Source organism: the organism of the source record quoted next, unplaced genomic scaffold (assembly GCF_019419815.1).
Source record: "Pyrus x bretschneideri cultivar Hongxiangsu unplaced genomic scaffold, Pyrus_bretschneideri_v1 Contig14, whole genome shotgun sequence".
Lineage (NCBI taxonomy): Eukaryota > Viridiplantae > Streptophyta > Magnoliopsida > Rosales > Rosaceae > Pyrus > Pyrus x bretschneideri.
Window position 1 is genome coordinate 4,530,603 of NW_025999435.1, and position 16,095 is coordinate 4,546,697.

General features: G+C 37.1%; 2 protein-coding genes across 2 annotated transcripts; both read right to left on the reverse strand.

The window, feature by feature from the left end:
* Positions 1 to 968: 968 nt before the first annotated feature.
* LOC103966896 (50S ribosomal protein L35, chloroplastic) lies at positions 969 to 2,635 on the reverse strand. The gene is made up of 3 exons (XM_009380118.3): positions 2,282 to 2,635; positions 1,886 to 2,002; positions 969 to 1,163 (listed from the first exon to the last, which is right to left on the reverse strand). Exons 1-3 carry the CDS (start codon positions 2,618 to 2,620, stop codon positions 1,086 to 1,088), a joined length of 534 nt encoding a protein of 177 aa, XP_009378393.2. The 5' UTR covers positions 2,621 to 2,635; the 3' UTR covers positions 969 to 1,085.
* A 1,416-nt stretch (positions 2,636 to 4,051) lies between these two features.
* On the reverse strand, positions 4,052 to 10,313 carry LOC103966894 (T-complex protein 1 subunit alpha). The gene is made up of 17 exons (XM_009380117.3): positions 10,061 to 10,313; positions 9,905 to 9,969; positions 9,193 to 9,282; positions 9,022 to 9,108; positions 8,857 to 8,916; positions 8,661 to 8,711; positions 8,223 to 8,318; positions 7,962 to 8,027; positions 7,611 to 7,828; positions 7,090 to 7,186; positions 6,368 to 6,454; positions 5,822 to 5,956; positions 5,571 to 5,675; positions 5,128 to 5,256; positions 4,910 to 5,031; positions 4,557 to 4,647; positions 4,052 to 4,449 (listed from the first exon to the last, which is right to left on the reverse strand). Exons 1-17 carry the CDS (start codon positions 10,131 to 10,133, stop codon positions 4,369 to 4,371), a joined length of 1,653 nt encoding a protein of 550 aa, XP_009378392.2. The 5' UTR covers positions 10,134 to 10,313; the 3' UTR covers positions 4,052 to 4,368.
* Positions 10,314 to 16,095: the final 5,782 nt, after the last annotated feature.

Sequence of the window (16,095 nt, forward strand, 5' to 3'; positions counted from 1 at the left end):
AATCTTTAACTACACAGTGGATAAAACGAGGTGAAGAGCTTAAAACAGTAATGCTAATGGAAGATGAGTTCCAGAACAAACAAACCCCAACAGCTCTGCCAGCGGGATTGCAGCAAAAAAACCTGATCAAAGTGCTTACCGTAGAAATTGCTTTGGACCTTGTCTATGGACATCTTAGTTTCAAGCGAGTAAAAAAAACTAAAATTACTACTAAAATCAGGTCTCCTAAGACCCCCTACAATTCCATACCATGCACTTCATGCTGAGTCAATACCTTTTCAATTTAGCAAATTGGGTCGCCCGAAATATTTTAATCATTGTTTAGTAGAGGTGGAAAGTAAAACTTGGCCCCAACAAGATAAGATGAACTTAAAGTGAAATTAAAATTTGAAAAGTTAGTTGAAGAGTTGACATACCTAGCTAGCATTTTCAATTCAGTTCAATCAGTAACTGAGTAAACCACAAGATTTAGGAAACTGGGGGATCCAGGATTCCAAAGCACCTTGGCAACAGTCAAAAAATGAGAACCCGCTAGACATCTAATTATCCATAACTATTAACCATACTATTACCTCATCACCTTCTCTATAACAGTATTACCACACCCCAGTTTAACGCACAGGGAAGACTAAGTGCACGATGTAACAGCAGTTAAACAATCCGCACACAAATGCTAAAACTAATCCTTCCATGGTACGATGGTCGATGAATGATAAATAAAAGAAGATAGACCCATTCTATCAATAATAAATATAAGTTTGCAATTCATAGCACAACACTGACACTCCGTCTCACTTGCAACTAGGCCAAAATGAAGTACATAGAATAAAATGCATCATAGCATGTTATCATATTGTCATTTTCCAGCAGACCCAAGTTCTAGAATCTTGCAAAAGAGGAAACTACATAAAAAATGTGTTTCCATGATATACGTCCGTACGTTGAAAATGTAACCAACACCCTCAATAGACAAGGAAATAAAGATCATTGAAGAAAATAAAAAAGATCAAACACTCGTACAAAGATTTGAGAAATAAAAGAGTACATGTCAGAAATTCCATTTGCATCAAGTTTGGAAATCACCTTTACTCTGCCTTCCTATTTACTTTTAGGTATGGCAAGGCTCCAATCACGTTGTCATAGTCACTTCGACTAACTGCATGCTGCACATAGCAAAAGCCAAACTAACATAAGAAACCAAGTAGCAGTACTAAACCCGTGGGCATCTAGATGGTGGGGGTGTGTGGGTTAAGTGCTGGATAATTGGTGGGCTATGGACCTATGATACATTTAGATGAGCTATATGCGTTCATTTGGACGAGCTAGATGGGTTTATAAGAACCAAGTAACATAAGAAAACATTATTTTTTTCCCTTTTCCCATGAAGAGATCACTCCAAAGCTTCTCCTTTCCCAATTTCAACAGTTCACTCTTTCCAAATTGCAAGCTATTGAGGGTATTGCCTTGCATTTTGAAGTTGAGCTTTAAAACAAGCCAACTCAAAAAAATAAGAAAAATCACACTGATAATGATAAATGCTATGAACAAATGAAGCATACAATAGACAAGATGGCAAACTCAAATGGGTAATGGATGAGAAGACAATCATTATTTCTCTAGAACAAGAACAAATGATAAAGCGATTGCAAACTATGCACCACTTTTTTCAAAGTTCACGAACAAATTGTTGATACATGAGAAGAAACCATTTCTTGCTCAAGTTTCACTTGAACTGGTTCTAAAAGTAATCAGGGTTCAGAACAAGCCCTTAAATTCAAACGTTGAATGTTTCAAAGAAAATCATTCTATAACAAAACACTAGACAATTGAAAGTGGAGGGAAATATATACTAATTGAAAGTGGAGATAAGTTATACAAAACGCACCATTTTGGAGAGTCGAGTTCTCCTCTTGGCATTCTTCTTTACAAGTAAATGTTGCTTTCCAGCTCTCCTCCGAACTATTTTTCCTCTACCCGTCACCCTGAAGCGCTTCGCCGAAGCCTATCAACAAGAATTCACCAAATACTTACTACCTAGATGTCAAAACAAATAAAATTTTCAAGCTAACAATTAAACAACAAGAAACAATGGCCCAAGTTGGATTTGATTGGGGGAATTCACAGTTCAAGGTTTCAGTAAGAATTTATGCGGTGGACTATTATCAAATTCGAATTCACTACTATACCAATAAAGAAGAGAATCACAGTATCAACTCCAGATTCCAAATTGCTTATTTTCCAAAGATTTTCTGAGTAACCAAACAAAAAAGACGAGCAATACCTTGTGGGTCTTCATTTTGTAGCCCTTGGCGGAGACGATGGTAAGAGAGCTAAGGCGGCGAGGAGGGGTGAAATTGATAGTGCAGAGCTTGTGGGGAAGAAGCGAGTCCAACCCAGAAATGCTATGCGATTGCGAGGAACTGAGTCTCAAGGGTTTGGGCCTCCTGAAGTTACCGAGTTGAACTGAGCCGTGATTGAGTTGAGTTGGGTAAGAGCACGATGGGTAGTATCTCAGACCAAACGATGCCGCCATGGTCATGGTTACACCTACACAAGCCATTCTTACTTTCTCTTCTTCCACTGACAGCAAACGCTTATGGATGAAGTTTGTACCCCTCATATCCTCATATCCGTTGTGTTATATACAGGGGGTCATCTCGCCTCCGGACCGATTTTATATGGGCCGTTTGATGCACATCCTACGGCTGTCAATTAATTTTTCTTTTTAATGGTTTTCACATCAAAAAGCCTCTCTTTCCTCTATCTCTTCTCCCTCAATTCCACATCAAAAAGTTCGAAACTCGATCAGTTTTTCTTCCCTCTCTCCTCTCATTTTCCAGAAACCATTTCAATTTCACCAAAAAATAAATAAATAATCTGGCTCTCTCTCCTCTTTCAACTCTGCACTCGTTAGTCCCTTTTAGCGGGGGTCTCCTCAAGCCTTCGAGTGATCTATTTCCTTTTTCTTTTTCTCCCTGAATGGGTTTCACGTTAAATCCGAAATTTGACAAATTTCTTCTTTCTCTCTGCAATCTATTGCTGGGCGGTTCGGAAATTTTAATTTCTGGGTTAGTGTAAATTATGTCTCTCAATTTTAACTCAATTGGAACAATACCCCATCAACTCATCAAAACGTGAAGTTATCATCCTTCAACTAAAAATCTATTGTCCCTCAACTTTAATTCAACTGGAGAAATAATCTTTTAACTTTAATCCAATTGTAGTAATGATCCTTCCAACATAACTTGTTTTTTTTTTTTTTTTTAACGTAATTGACGAAAATGACCATAATTACACTTTGATAAGTTGAGGAAACCCTTATTATATAAATAGTTATTCCAACATAATTTATTTTGACAAAATTGATGAAAATGACTATATCTACACATTTTAATAAGTTGAAAGGCCAATAGTAATAGATTCTTAATTGAAAAATCATTACTTCAATTTAATTAAAATTAAAAGATCATTCCTGCGATTTACTTTTATGGATTATAAGCGTGATCAGAAAATACCCAAACGTTGAAATAAATTGCTTGGAGAGTGAGAAATGGTGAAGAGAAGATGGTAAATGAGAGAGGCGTTTCGTTTCGCACAGAGAGGAAAAATAATTCCAACTAATCCTGACCGTTCAGTTTTTATCAAACGCTTATTCTTGAAGGATCCCGACCCGAGGATCTCCTGGGAACGGATCTGGAGAGGATTCGAGTCCATTTACAGGCAGGGGGAAGGATTTTTTGTGTAACTAGAACACAGATGATACACACTACATGTTACTATATAAATAATGAGATATGTGTTCAAAGATTAATAATTTAAAAATAAAATCTCACGGATCAAAACTCGAAAAATAACACGGAACAAATAAAGAGTCACGAATTCCGTATTGTTTTGTTGGGGAGGGTGAAACTGGTAGGCTAGGGCAACAAGCTAAGAGCAGCTACTGTAAGAGATTTTCCTGGGGATTTTTCGAGTAGGTTTTTGGTGTCAAGGCATTCCCCATGGCTTTTAAGAATATCACAATGAATTCTCAACGGACAACGGCCAGAGATTCTGCAAATATCCAGTCACTAATCATACAAAACATTTCAAAGTTGGGGGTTAAATTGGAAAGCCGACATCGGTTAATAATAAATTTCTCCATCACCCCCAAAACCCACTTCCTCTAACCAGACCAAACCGTTCCCTGAATATTTGGGTTTAATAGTAATCGTAATTCCCACACAAAACTACATGACCAAAATCCTCCATCTGATTCTTCTAGTGCACGCAACGAATGTAAACCGTTAAGTCCTCTTCGGGCACAGACTCACTTCCCACCCATCGACATTCTACTCCGGAAACAAACAGACAAGGAAAAGTTCAAACCTAACCCTCTTGACTTTCATCCTTGGCTAGCCTGATCATGTCATCAATTCGGAGAATTGTAATAGCTGCTTCAGTTGCAAACTGCCAAACCAAAAAAGTTTGAAGTTTACAAACATTGCAAGGCTGTTAGTTATCTATCTTCACAGATTATCCTAAATTATTACTGATTTGTATGTAGGATTTGGTACCTGAATGATCTTCACTTTACTCATTGCAGGCTCAATGACTCCGGCTTCTAGGTTGTTACGAACTTCTCCCTTTAATAGGTCCAAGCCCATGCTGCAACAATAGTAGAGCATTCACCATAAGTATGTAGTCACAGAATGTGCAAGGATTTTATGCACCCAAGAATCATATGACGGAATATAATTTTAGTTGCACTGTTATCATATTGGCTTACTTTTGTAAGTCTATTGTTGCATATGAGCAAGTATAATGACAATGCTACAGAATTCAATATACAGACACCGCAAACAATGACAACTGTGGAAACCAATAATATAAAATTGGGCAGAATGCCCCGACAATACTCAGAAAATACCTAGAATAATCCTTGTCCTTCTTGTCAGTCCTGTTTGTTGCCTTGGTTTGTGCCCTGTGGTGGTTGGCCCGTAGTATTGAAACTAAATCTGTAGAATCCTTGGCAGCATTGACAGCAAGAACCTAAACCAGATAAAAGTCGCAATAGAAACACCATTAACATACGAAAAATAGCAGAACACAACAAAAATACACAATTTGCAATAAGATGTTTAGAACCTTTGGTATAATCAACAAAGATTCAGCAAACTCGGCAATTGCCAACTGCTCACGTGATCCTAATGTTGTAGCAAAACCCTCCAAATACAGAGACAATGCAGACTCAACTGCACCTCCACCTGGTACTACCTGTATGGTAAATACATCAATGAATTAGATAAATAACAAGAAACTCTCAATGAAAAGATGACCACCAAACTCGGTGGTGAAACCTTCACAGTTTTATCTTCATATTTCCATTGAAAAATACATTTCAAGTTCTTCCACACCTCCCCCAAAAAATTGCATTGCACAAATCAAATAAATAACCATAAAACCCATTTCGCATGAAAAAAATACCTCATTAATAAAAAATAGCGTCAAATATAATTTAGTTCAGAAGAAAGTAAATTTAAAATGGTTCTGATCCTTTTCTTATCACTTATGTAGTAAATAAATTATACCGTGTTAGATTCTAGAGTCCTCTTGACAATAGACAAAGCATCATGAAGAGCTCTTTCCATCTCATCAAGCATATAGTCATTTGCACCTCTGAGAATCAATGACACCTGAAAAGAATATATTCAGAAAATCAGTCCATACCATAAGATTATAGATAATGTCCTACATATAAATGTATAAACTTCACAAAAACTTGAAGCAATTAGAACTCAACGTCAAGCACAGAAAAATGTTAAAAATTAATTAAACTCACTGCACTGTTATTTTTGGTTCCTTTTATCAAAATCACATCATCATCAGAAATGCGCTCCTCCACAACTTCATCTGCAGATCCAAGAAGTGACGTATCAAACGTTTCCTCCCCTTCCATATCAGCGAAAGTTGAAACCTACAGATAAAAAACAAAACCAAGATGACATAATTATACAACATATGGATCTACTTTCTGATAAATAAAATAAATAAAACATTTGTGAACAAGTTGATTGCTTTCGATTAAGTATTGTTTAGTACTACACCGATGTATTGTTTCAAGAGTTCGCTGATGTATTGTCTTCAAGTATTCCACTGAAAATTTACATTTAGCTTCTTCACAAATTTTTTTTGCATATTTATGTATTGTTTTCAATTTATAGGCTGATGATCAGGACATGACACATGATGATTCCAAAAGAAAATAGTATTGCAAAAGAAACTATTTCCATTGAACACGAGTGATAGCTGTACTCCAAAATAAATCCAAATGAAAATTAATCCGCTAGACAATTATACTATTAGAGAAGCACATGAAGAATATTACCATTGTTGCACCTGTAGCCTTAGCAACATGGCGCATATCTTCTTTCTGAACACGTCTGACAGCAATAGCCCCAGCCTCCACAAAATACTGAAATTACAATCAAGGATACAAAGTTTATGCAATTGCCCAGCTTAATACACCTGGTGCATGTGATAAACATTCATATACCCATGCCGGAAATATATAGAAGTACATTTGTATTTTGTATTTTCATAGCTCATTGTATGCCGAATAACGATAAAGGAGTTAAAATAAAGAGAGTACAACTACTAGTTCGTCTCATAACATGGTTATGTTGAGACCTCAAACTTCTGCATTTCTGTATTAAACAACAGCATATCTTATAGGCATAAACACGTATTGAAGAGGATAAGAGTAACATATCGTAAAGATGATACACAATTTTCGAATAAGAGAACCTACAAAAGAAAAACAATTGCCAAAAACATTAACCGTGAGTGTTCAGCCATTCAAATTTTTGGCCAGGTCCAAAGGCATATGACCAAGCTAAAATTAACCCATAATATATAAAGACTTAAAAATAATGATAATAAGGGAGCTGCTATTTGCAATCCATAAAAATCATCATGGACTCCTTAGAAGAAAAAAAAAAAAAAAAAAAAACAAAATAAAAGAGAGAGTGCAGGATATTTTATTAGAGTGTTATTAATCTAGTACTTCAAAATAAAAAAGTTGGAGAAACAAATCACAAAGATTCTTGCCTTGAGTGCCATGTCGTCAATCCCCTTTGTGGTCAGAATAACATTTGCTCCAACTTTCAGAAGTTTCTCAATACGCTCTTTTGTCATATCAGCTTCTCTGCAGAGATAAATATCATCAGTACATTGCCAAACATACAATTAAGCATCAAAAGATGTCTTTTTATGACATAACAATCCATCAATAAAGAAAAGGTGATTGAAATCCTTTCCCAAGCATAAGCAATCCCAAACCTATCTATTGAGGCAGTTAACATCTGCACAAGCAAATTCCATAATTCTATTTGGGCCTATCAATTTCACTGATTAACGGGCAATTGAGCTAAGTCTTTTTAGCAGTATTGAGAAAAGGATTACATAATATATCAGCAGAATCACCTATTCTATACCACAGCATGCTAACTGTGTTCATACCCTCCAATGCATGCTATGGACAGGGTCTGCAAAGCTGGCTGCGTGATATACATATACAATGATATGACCATACAACTTAAAAAGAAAAATAAGGTCCAGCATCTTATCACCTTTGACGAATCTTTTCAAGCTCCCTGGGATCACTAACTAAAACTTGGACACCCATTTGCATTTTGGTCTTCTGAAGATTAAAGTCAAGACAGGCAATCTTCGCAGGGGAAACTCTCAGTGGCATTCCTTGTGCAGCACGGCCTGTATTTAGTGCATAACCAGTTAAGAGATAGCTATCTCTTGCACTTTTTCCATGAGCTTTCAAAATATTAATCCCCTGAAAATCAAAAGAGCAACTAAGACAAAGTACAAAGGTAAATACAAACAAAAGATAGAATAACATAAGGAAGCACATGAGCACATGATGAAAACTTCATGACCATGGGTATACACAACTACTAAGTACCAACCTTGATTGGGTACTTGACTTCCCCCCGAGCATTGGTCATCTTTACAGCTTGTACTGCATCTACAACCTAGAAAAACCAATTATATACTAGTATCGTTAAAACACACAAGGAAAAAAAAACTAAGGGTTTAACTTTTGCTCCTGAAACCACAGATAAGATTTGCCAATTAATAAACTTTACACGAGAAAAGGAGTTCATATGGGTGACAAATCCAGCAACATTAGCCCTTAAGAAGATAAAATTTCAATCCAAACAGCATACCATATTTGCAAAGAAGTCACTGTCACCGCCTATCAACTTTGAGGACATGCTTGTCTTTGCACAATTTACTAGAGAATCTTTTCCAAGCTTGTCAACCTGGAAAAATCAAATCACAATCAATTAAACAAACAGGAACACTTTTTGTATAAAATGTTTTACAGATAAACCACAAAATTTCTATATGTCAAAGCATATGGCCTAGAGACTATCATGAATTGTGACTATGAACGTATGAGCAGTGAGCCTTCTTGGCAAGAGTCTATTGAATATCCAAAACTATTAATTTCTGTTCACAATATATGCAACCCCTCCAAACCTCTAAAAAAGTTTAAGAGAGAATTCCCGCATACTCTGTATGGCCAAAGTGAAATTTAATCCAACAACAAGAGACCCTTCTACTACACACATCGAAAGAAGATTTCTCTGAAGGGGCCTCACCTTCACAGCTAACTTTTCCTCAACATATTTGCATGCTTCCCTCATAGCAAGCTGTACAGAGGGTGATACGATCAAACATAAGAGGTTCAAATACAATAGAAAAGCATCATGTTATAAGCCACAAAATATTTTAGAAGCAAATGCAGTTGCTAAATATGGAATCCGAAACAGAAACGAAACAAGAAGAGGTGCTCACTCTGTAACCACTGATTATGGATGTTGGGTGAATCTTATTCCTTACAAGATCATTTGCTCTCTGCAGAATTAGAAGCAAACCAGTTGATTCCCAGTTAAAATCTTTTAGAGCATAAGATGCTTCTAGAAAGCATATGGGGTGAGGAGAAAAACCAGACATGATTACCTTAAGCAACTCTGCAGCTATAATGACCACTGACGTTGTCCCATCTCCAACTTCTCGATCTTGAAGCTCAGCCAACTCCACAAGCACCTACACATGTATAAATGCATTTTCAGACATGTATAAATGCATCTATAGTATAATATTTGCAAGAAATAACCAACTTTTACACACCTTGGCAGCAGGATGCTCAACTTCTAACATCTTGAGTATAGTAGCTCCATCATTAGTAATAGTCACATCACCGATATCGTCGACAAGCATCTGCAATGACCAACCAATAAACTTAGTAAACCAGCTGAAACCCTTGCATACTTAATTTATAATATTGTGCAATTGGGCTGTAAGATTCAGTCTTCCACTTGAAAAACATCAACTCCACTAGTGATTTGAAGCATACAAATTCACCATAAGGACAAAAATAAAAGAATGAAACTCCACACCACCATGAGGGGCCCCTTTTTGAGTGATTATGGACGAGCCAAAATCACTTATAGAGTGCTTAGCAAAAATTGAAGAGTGATTTAAATGAGATTTAAAGTCACTTGAAGTAATTTTATGAAGAAGCCCGAGTACGGTGCTTCTCCTTGGAAGTGAATTTTTTGAAGAATCAGGGAATCTTACAGGGCTTCTAATCAAACGTTTGAGATACCAAAATCACTAACGAGTACAAGCACTTCTATAGAAGCACTATTAATGGCAAACATAAAAAATTAACTGAAATTTTGAAGCTTTTAAGTAGTTAAGTACACCAAACCACATTACTAGTGGTATAAAGAAGAACTAAGTCAACTGAAACCTCATACGCACATAACATCTCAGATTCATACAAATATACACATATATATATATATATATATAGAGAGAGAGAGAGAAGGAGGGAGACCTTGTCGAGGCCAACGGGGCCGAGTGAGGATTTGACGATGTTTGCAACAGCTTGGCAGGCCATCACTGTGTTCATCAAAATAAAGTCGGACAAAATTAGCAGCATTTCAGTAAGAAACCTAAAATGGAAAACCCACAAGGGGGAGAGAGAGAATACCATTTTGGGTGCGGACGTCCTGACCGTACTGACGGTCGCCCAAGATATCGGGGGTCTGAGAGGACATGGTCATCGAAGAGACAGAGAGGGAACAGAAACCCTAGATAAACCCTAGATCGGATCTTTGGAGGAAGGGAACCAAATGAGAGAGAGAAGTAGAAGGTGTTTACTGTAAAAGCTGCGAGTCCCGAATGTCCACAATACACCCAAACGCAAAAACACTTCTTGCTTCAGCAGTTCAAAACGGCCTGCGCCAATTTTGCCACACTGCGCAAAAACGGAAGGGTTTCATGTGCGACGACGTCGTTTTATTCAGAGTCCACAATACAGCCTAAATAAAGCCCGTTATTCCATATAGGCTTCGTTATGGGCCTGGACCTCTTTATCTTTACACTTTTTCGTTTTCAGATCTTATTAACTCCTTCAAAATAAAATGTGTTTATTTTTTTTTAATGCATCAATATTTTTATACTAAAAATGAGAGTTCCGTTAAACCACACAATGAACAACCTAATTTGGTATCGAATTGCTCTCCTACAATGCCCTAAACGGAGATGACGGGTTGCAATATTGGTTGGCACATATGGCTAGTTCTCTATCGAAAGAGAACTTCGATCTGGTGTTAGTATTGCTTTGGAGTATTTGGAAGGAACGAAATGCATGCATTGCTTTGGAAGGGATCGACCTTACCCCCAGTGGGCAGTTGAAACTCAATTACAAGCTCATATCCCACTGAGCAGAGTACGTGGTAGCACTCACCCACTAACCACAACTTCTGTTTCCACCGTTCGCCTATAAAAGGCATTAAACCAAAGCAAATTGGGAGGAGGATGACAGAGAGGGACAAAAACACTGCAGAAATTGCGAGGCGTCAAGCAAAGGAGGAACATTGAAGTTCAAGCTTGCAGAAAGCAAAGTCGATCGAGAAGCAATCAATAGCTTGCCGATCAAAAGAAATCTAATCGCTCCTAGCAAAGTAGTAAATTCAAAGGCAAACTCTAAGCAAATTGAAGGTATAAAATCTATATTTTCTTTGTCTTCTTTTTGTGCAGGGGTACATTACCTCTAAGTCATGTTGTAAATACTCTCAAAATACACTCAAGTTGTCGAACAATGTCGTATGCACCGAAGCCTCTTTGCCATCTTCTCCGTCCTTGATGTTGTTGACTCTCCAACCATAGAGTGTTCCTTTCTCTTCTCCACCGATAGAGATATTTGCAGCACCATCACCAACGCCCAAGCAGACGCAGCAGTAAACTAGCTTCCCACAACCTCCTGCAACGTCTTAGGGGTCTAAAGAGGTTTCGACGTCTCTTTCTCTCTTTTCAGAGATGTAACGAAGAAGAAACCATCACCCTGCACGTTTGCACAAATGGAGAAGAAGAACCCATTGTGCCTAGCAATGGTTCCGAAACTCGCGCGACGACTCAAATGTTGGTTTCGAACAAGGCAAATTAATAAAACCCTTTTCGGAAAAATGAACGAGGATGAAATTGTGTCGAATGAATTATTTGTTTACATATTGTGTACAATTTTTGCTCAACACCTCTGAAATCCAAATTGACTAAACCCTCCTAAATATTTGGAGGAGGTGAAAGCCTAAGCAGCAACAGCAAGCAACGACAATTTAAGTTGCGTCATAAAGCCTGATGCTTTGCTTCCACACTTTATCATACGATATTTGCACGATGCAAATGTTGGGAGGCAGCTGAGCTTCAGTGGAATGCATTGCTGCACAAGCACAAGGAGGGTGGCAAGTTCAAAAACTGCTTTGCTTTATGTAATATGGACATAATTATGGGCGGGGCAAGGGAATTGATGGCCAATTTGGGACTTTTTGTAAGCGAACTAAATGAACAGCCGGCCTAAAAAGGAAAACTGATCAGTTCTGCTTCTTTTCCTGTTGCTGCCGGAGACAACCACGCTCAGTTGCTTCGTCCTCCTCATCTGTATCAGTACCCTGCGACGATGGCCTAAGGTCCAAATTGTCTTTTTAATGGGAATGGACGGCTGCATGGTAATTCATCTACAAAAGGTGTTTGATTTGATTTTCCAAGTGCTCTCAATGAGAATTTGAAGCCATATCAGATGATCCAGAAACTCTTTATCTTCAACAACAACATGGGCCTCGATTTTTATGATGGCTCGGCCTGGGAGACTCGCTACGAGGCCATAAGGACCAAGTTTAAGGACAAAGGGTACAGGGATGATGAGGTGCCTCACATTCTGTTTTGGGATATTTGGTACTGGGAATTGTCCTCAGTTGCTTTGCCTTGTCCAGGGGTGACGCTACTGCGTGGCTGGTTTAATAATTTGGTGAAGTCCTTCTTGGAGAATGGTGGGGATATTGGCTCGCACCATGTCATGGACGCACCCTTCTCGGACAAAAAGCTTCAAGGTCTTCGCTGTTGTGGACTAATTTGCTCACTTGCTCATCATGGACTTCGTGGCATTGTCATTGGGTTGATGTTCTATGATCCGTTGGCATTCATCATCTCTTATTTGAAATAATTTCTTGATCTCTCTCTTAGTTGTTTCTTTGCTTGCTAGCTACCAGCATCTTCTGCTCCGAATTTGAAAACTATTTGGTATATTTTGTTAAGTATTATCGATTCATTTACTGAAATCACGCTTATTTAGTTCTTAATTTTACTTATAATATTTACTTAGGGATGTTATTTCTTTCTTTGTTACAAGTTTGAACCAAATTAATTAAGGAAGCCATTACCATTTGTTTTGTATAACTTCCTTTCGATCTTCAAACGGAATGAGGATTAGATGTAAGTGCAAAAGGGTGTAAATCACTTGAGAATTTGGAAGCACCACAACTTTGCTGGTTAAATACATTACGAGATGTTTTCCCACGCTTTCCGCATTCAGTTCTAGCTAGAAGTAATAAAAGAGAAAGGGATAAAAATGAACTACTGGACAGAAAAAGGAAAGACATTATTCCCTGAAAGTGCTCTTGCTACGGTTAAGCGATCTTCGGATAATTCCTTGATGCTATATATTGCTCAGCTGCAATGGGATTTAGAAAACGATTTTGTTGTGTTTGTGCTCAACTCCGGAGTTGGTTCATCGTGTTTTTTCTTTCTGGTACTTACTGTTATGTCAGCACGATTAGCTACGAGTTGGTTAGTTAAATACCTACTGATTATTTTGTACGTGCATCTAATAACTGCATCAAGCTTCCTTACTTTTTGTCTTGAGTCATCACCAACTTACTGTTTTGTGCATCCCAAACCGCCCAATTCAAAGAGACTTGCCAAGGAGGGCATCTGCATCTCAAATTAAACAGTTCGAACAAAATCTCAACATCGACATGATGACGATATTGCTGTTACAATGTAATTGCTTTTACTGGTTCGGTTTATCTCATTTAAGTTATAATGGTACCGCAATTTTAATCTAATTGAAGTAATGCTCTCTCAATTAAAAATATGTCACCATTGGTTCCTTAACTCACCAAAACGTACAACTATGGTTTTTTTCGTTAGCTCCAATAGAACTTTCGTCAAAATGAGTAACATTGGAAGAACATTGCTAAAGTTCGGTTAAAATTGAGGAACCAATGCTCCAATTGGGTTAAAGTTAAGGAATCATTCATCCAATTGGGTTAAAGTTGAGAGATTATTGCTACAATTTTCTCATTTAAATTTTCACATTACCCTTTGATTCAGTCTTATGTGCTTGGCACCTAACTCATTTTGAGGTAATAATTCCCAACTCATGAACATTTAACCTTAAAAATTAAATTCCGATAAATAATGAAAAATAACACAACCAACCCATTATTGTCAATGATTTTCACCACAACTCCTTTTTATCTTTGTCATTTGACCAATTAGGTTCTCTAATATGATCTTTTGACATCATGAAAATTTGGAAATGAAAATAAATAGCTTGGTTGCGGGTAGGAGGAAAAAATGGGAGAATTGAATGAATAAAGTTAATTTTTGTGAATTTTAAACAAATACATGTCACTTAGTAATACGATCTAATAATATTTTTCTTCATTTGTAAGCGTTGATTCTCGTATAAGGCGAATTTGAACCACATTATTGCTAGCCCATTGTGAGGCCTAACCCACTCTCCAAGTCTTAGGTTTGATTCTCGTCTCAAACAATTTTGAACCACATTATTGCTAGTTCAGTGTGAGGTCTAACCAATTCCCCACCTCCTTAGTAGTGTACATAAGTATTGATAAGGTTTTGGGTGAATTTTAATTTAAATAATTTTTAGAATTTTTTTAGCCGTTTAAATTTTGGGATTTTTTTACAAGTAGATTTGCACATATCAATCACAACTGTTCGATTTAATACGATTATAAAAGTTTTTTTTTTTTTTTTTTTTTTTGAATATGGACCGTTGGATCATCCATATCATAATAGTTGAACAATCAAGAAGTACCAATTAGGATTTGAAAAGGTGTTTGACAAAGTTGTCAACAATAGGTCCCAACCACTATAGCTTTGTCGTGTGCTGGCTAGTTGGGTTGGTTAGTGTGTTGTGAGTTAGTGCGTTGAGGGTGGGCACAAGACATGAGCATTCAAGTGCATTAATGGACCACCCCTTTAGTCCTGGCTCACGTTGAGGGTGGGCACAAGACATGAGCATTCAAGTGCATTAATGGACCACCCCTTTAGTCCTGGCTCAAATTTTGGGCGGAATGTAGCTCAAACCAAATTTTCTCCCCACCCCTTATTTTAGCACAATTTTTAGAAATGCTTTGGAGGGTTTCACCGCTTAAAATTTAAGATTTAATTCAATCATTGTGAATGATCTTAGTATAAATAATATCAAATGTATTAGGAAAATTTCTATAACATTTTGGACTGCGAATAAAATTAGGGTGCTGATAAATCCAAAAAAAATATATGAAATTTTACTGTTTGTTGGGTCTATTTTCCCTTTCTTTTTTTTGAAAATCCTTCCCTCTTCACTTGAAAATCCATTTGAATGTGGTTCGTGATGTGACTCAGGGCATGTTAATGTACCCGTAATCGGAATCAATTTAGAGAATTGGATTCCGATTACAGGATACACCTTTGTTTACATAATCGTGGAAAATCAAAATACATGTGGGGTCTACACGCATTAAGAAATCCAACTCCTCATTTTGGAGAAATTAAACTCTCTGGATAAGGAAGGTAATTGAATTCCTGGATTGGCGGAGAATCCGAAATCGACTTCTTTTATCAATTATGCCCTCACTTGATTTTTATTATTCCAATATTGCCTTTCATCTCCTTCACCAGCCATCACAGTCCCGACCATTCTCCCTCTCCATCTCCCTTCTCTATTACCTTCTTCATCACTTCTACACAACCAATGCCATGCCTAGGGCACAAAACTTTTGCAACCCAAATTCGTCAAATCGCCTCACCCCCACTACCTGATATGACTGTCGAATCACTTCATCCAAAACTCACCAATTGATTCCACAACACCCAAACCTGAGAAAGAAATAGGCATGAGCAAATGAATTTCTTTGAATTTATGGGTTCCTTCTTCTGCGGGGTTGGAAGGTCTTGACAGCTTCGAAGGTTTCTGGGTTCTTTCTTCTGCAGGGTAGTAAGATGAATGTGACTAGGATTTTGGCTTTTAATTAGATTAGAATCTAATTTATACACAAAAAATCAATAATAGACATTTTAACTTTACTTTAATTAAATAAATAAAAATTTCTAATTAAAATGTTTTTAGACATAAATATAGAATAACAAAAAACCAAAAAACAAAAAAATAAGGGCAATTTAGTAATCATAGTGATTTATATTCCGATTTAGTTGAATTAGTAAACAACTTAGTTTCATTCCTATTCCGATTCCTGAATATTTAAAGTAAACATTTTCAACATGAACTTGATTCAGACTCATTTTATTTCAATTCCCCTCAACTCAATTTCTTCTTAATCAAATTCCTTTTATTTTAATTACGTAAACCTCCCATCGGTGAATGAAGAGTCCAAGCATAGTCGCTTTCAAATCTCGATTTCGACCTCGAACAGCTATCAATTTACGAGTCATGCCATC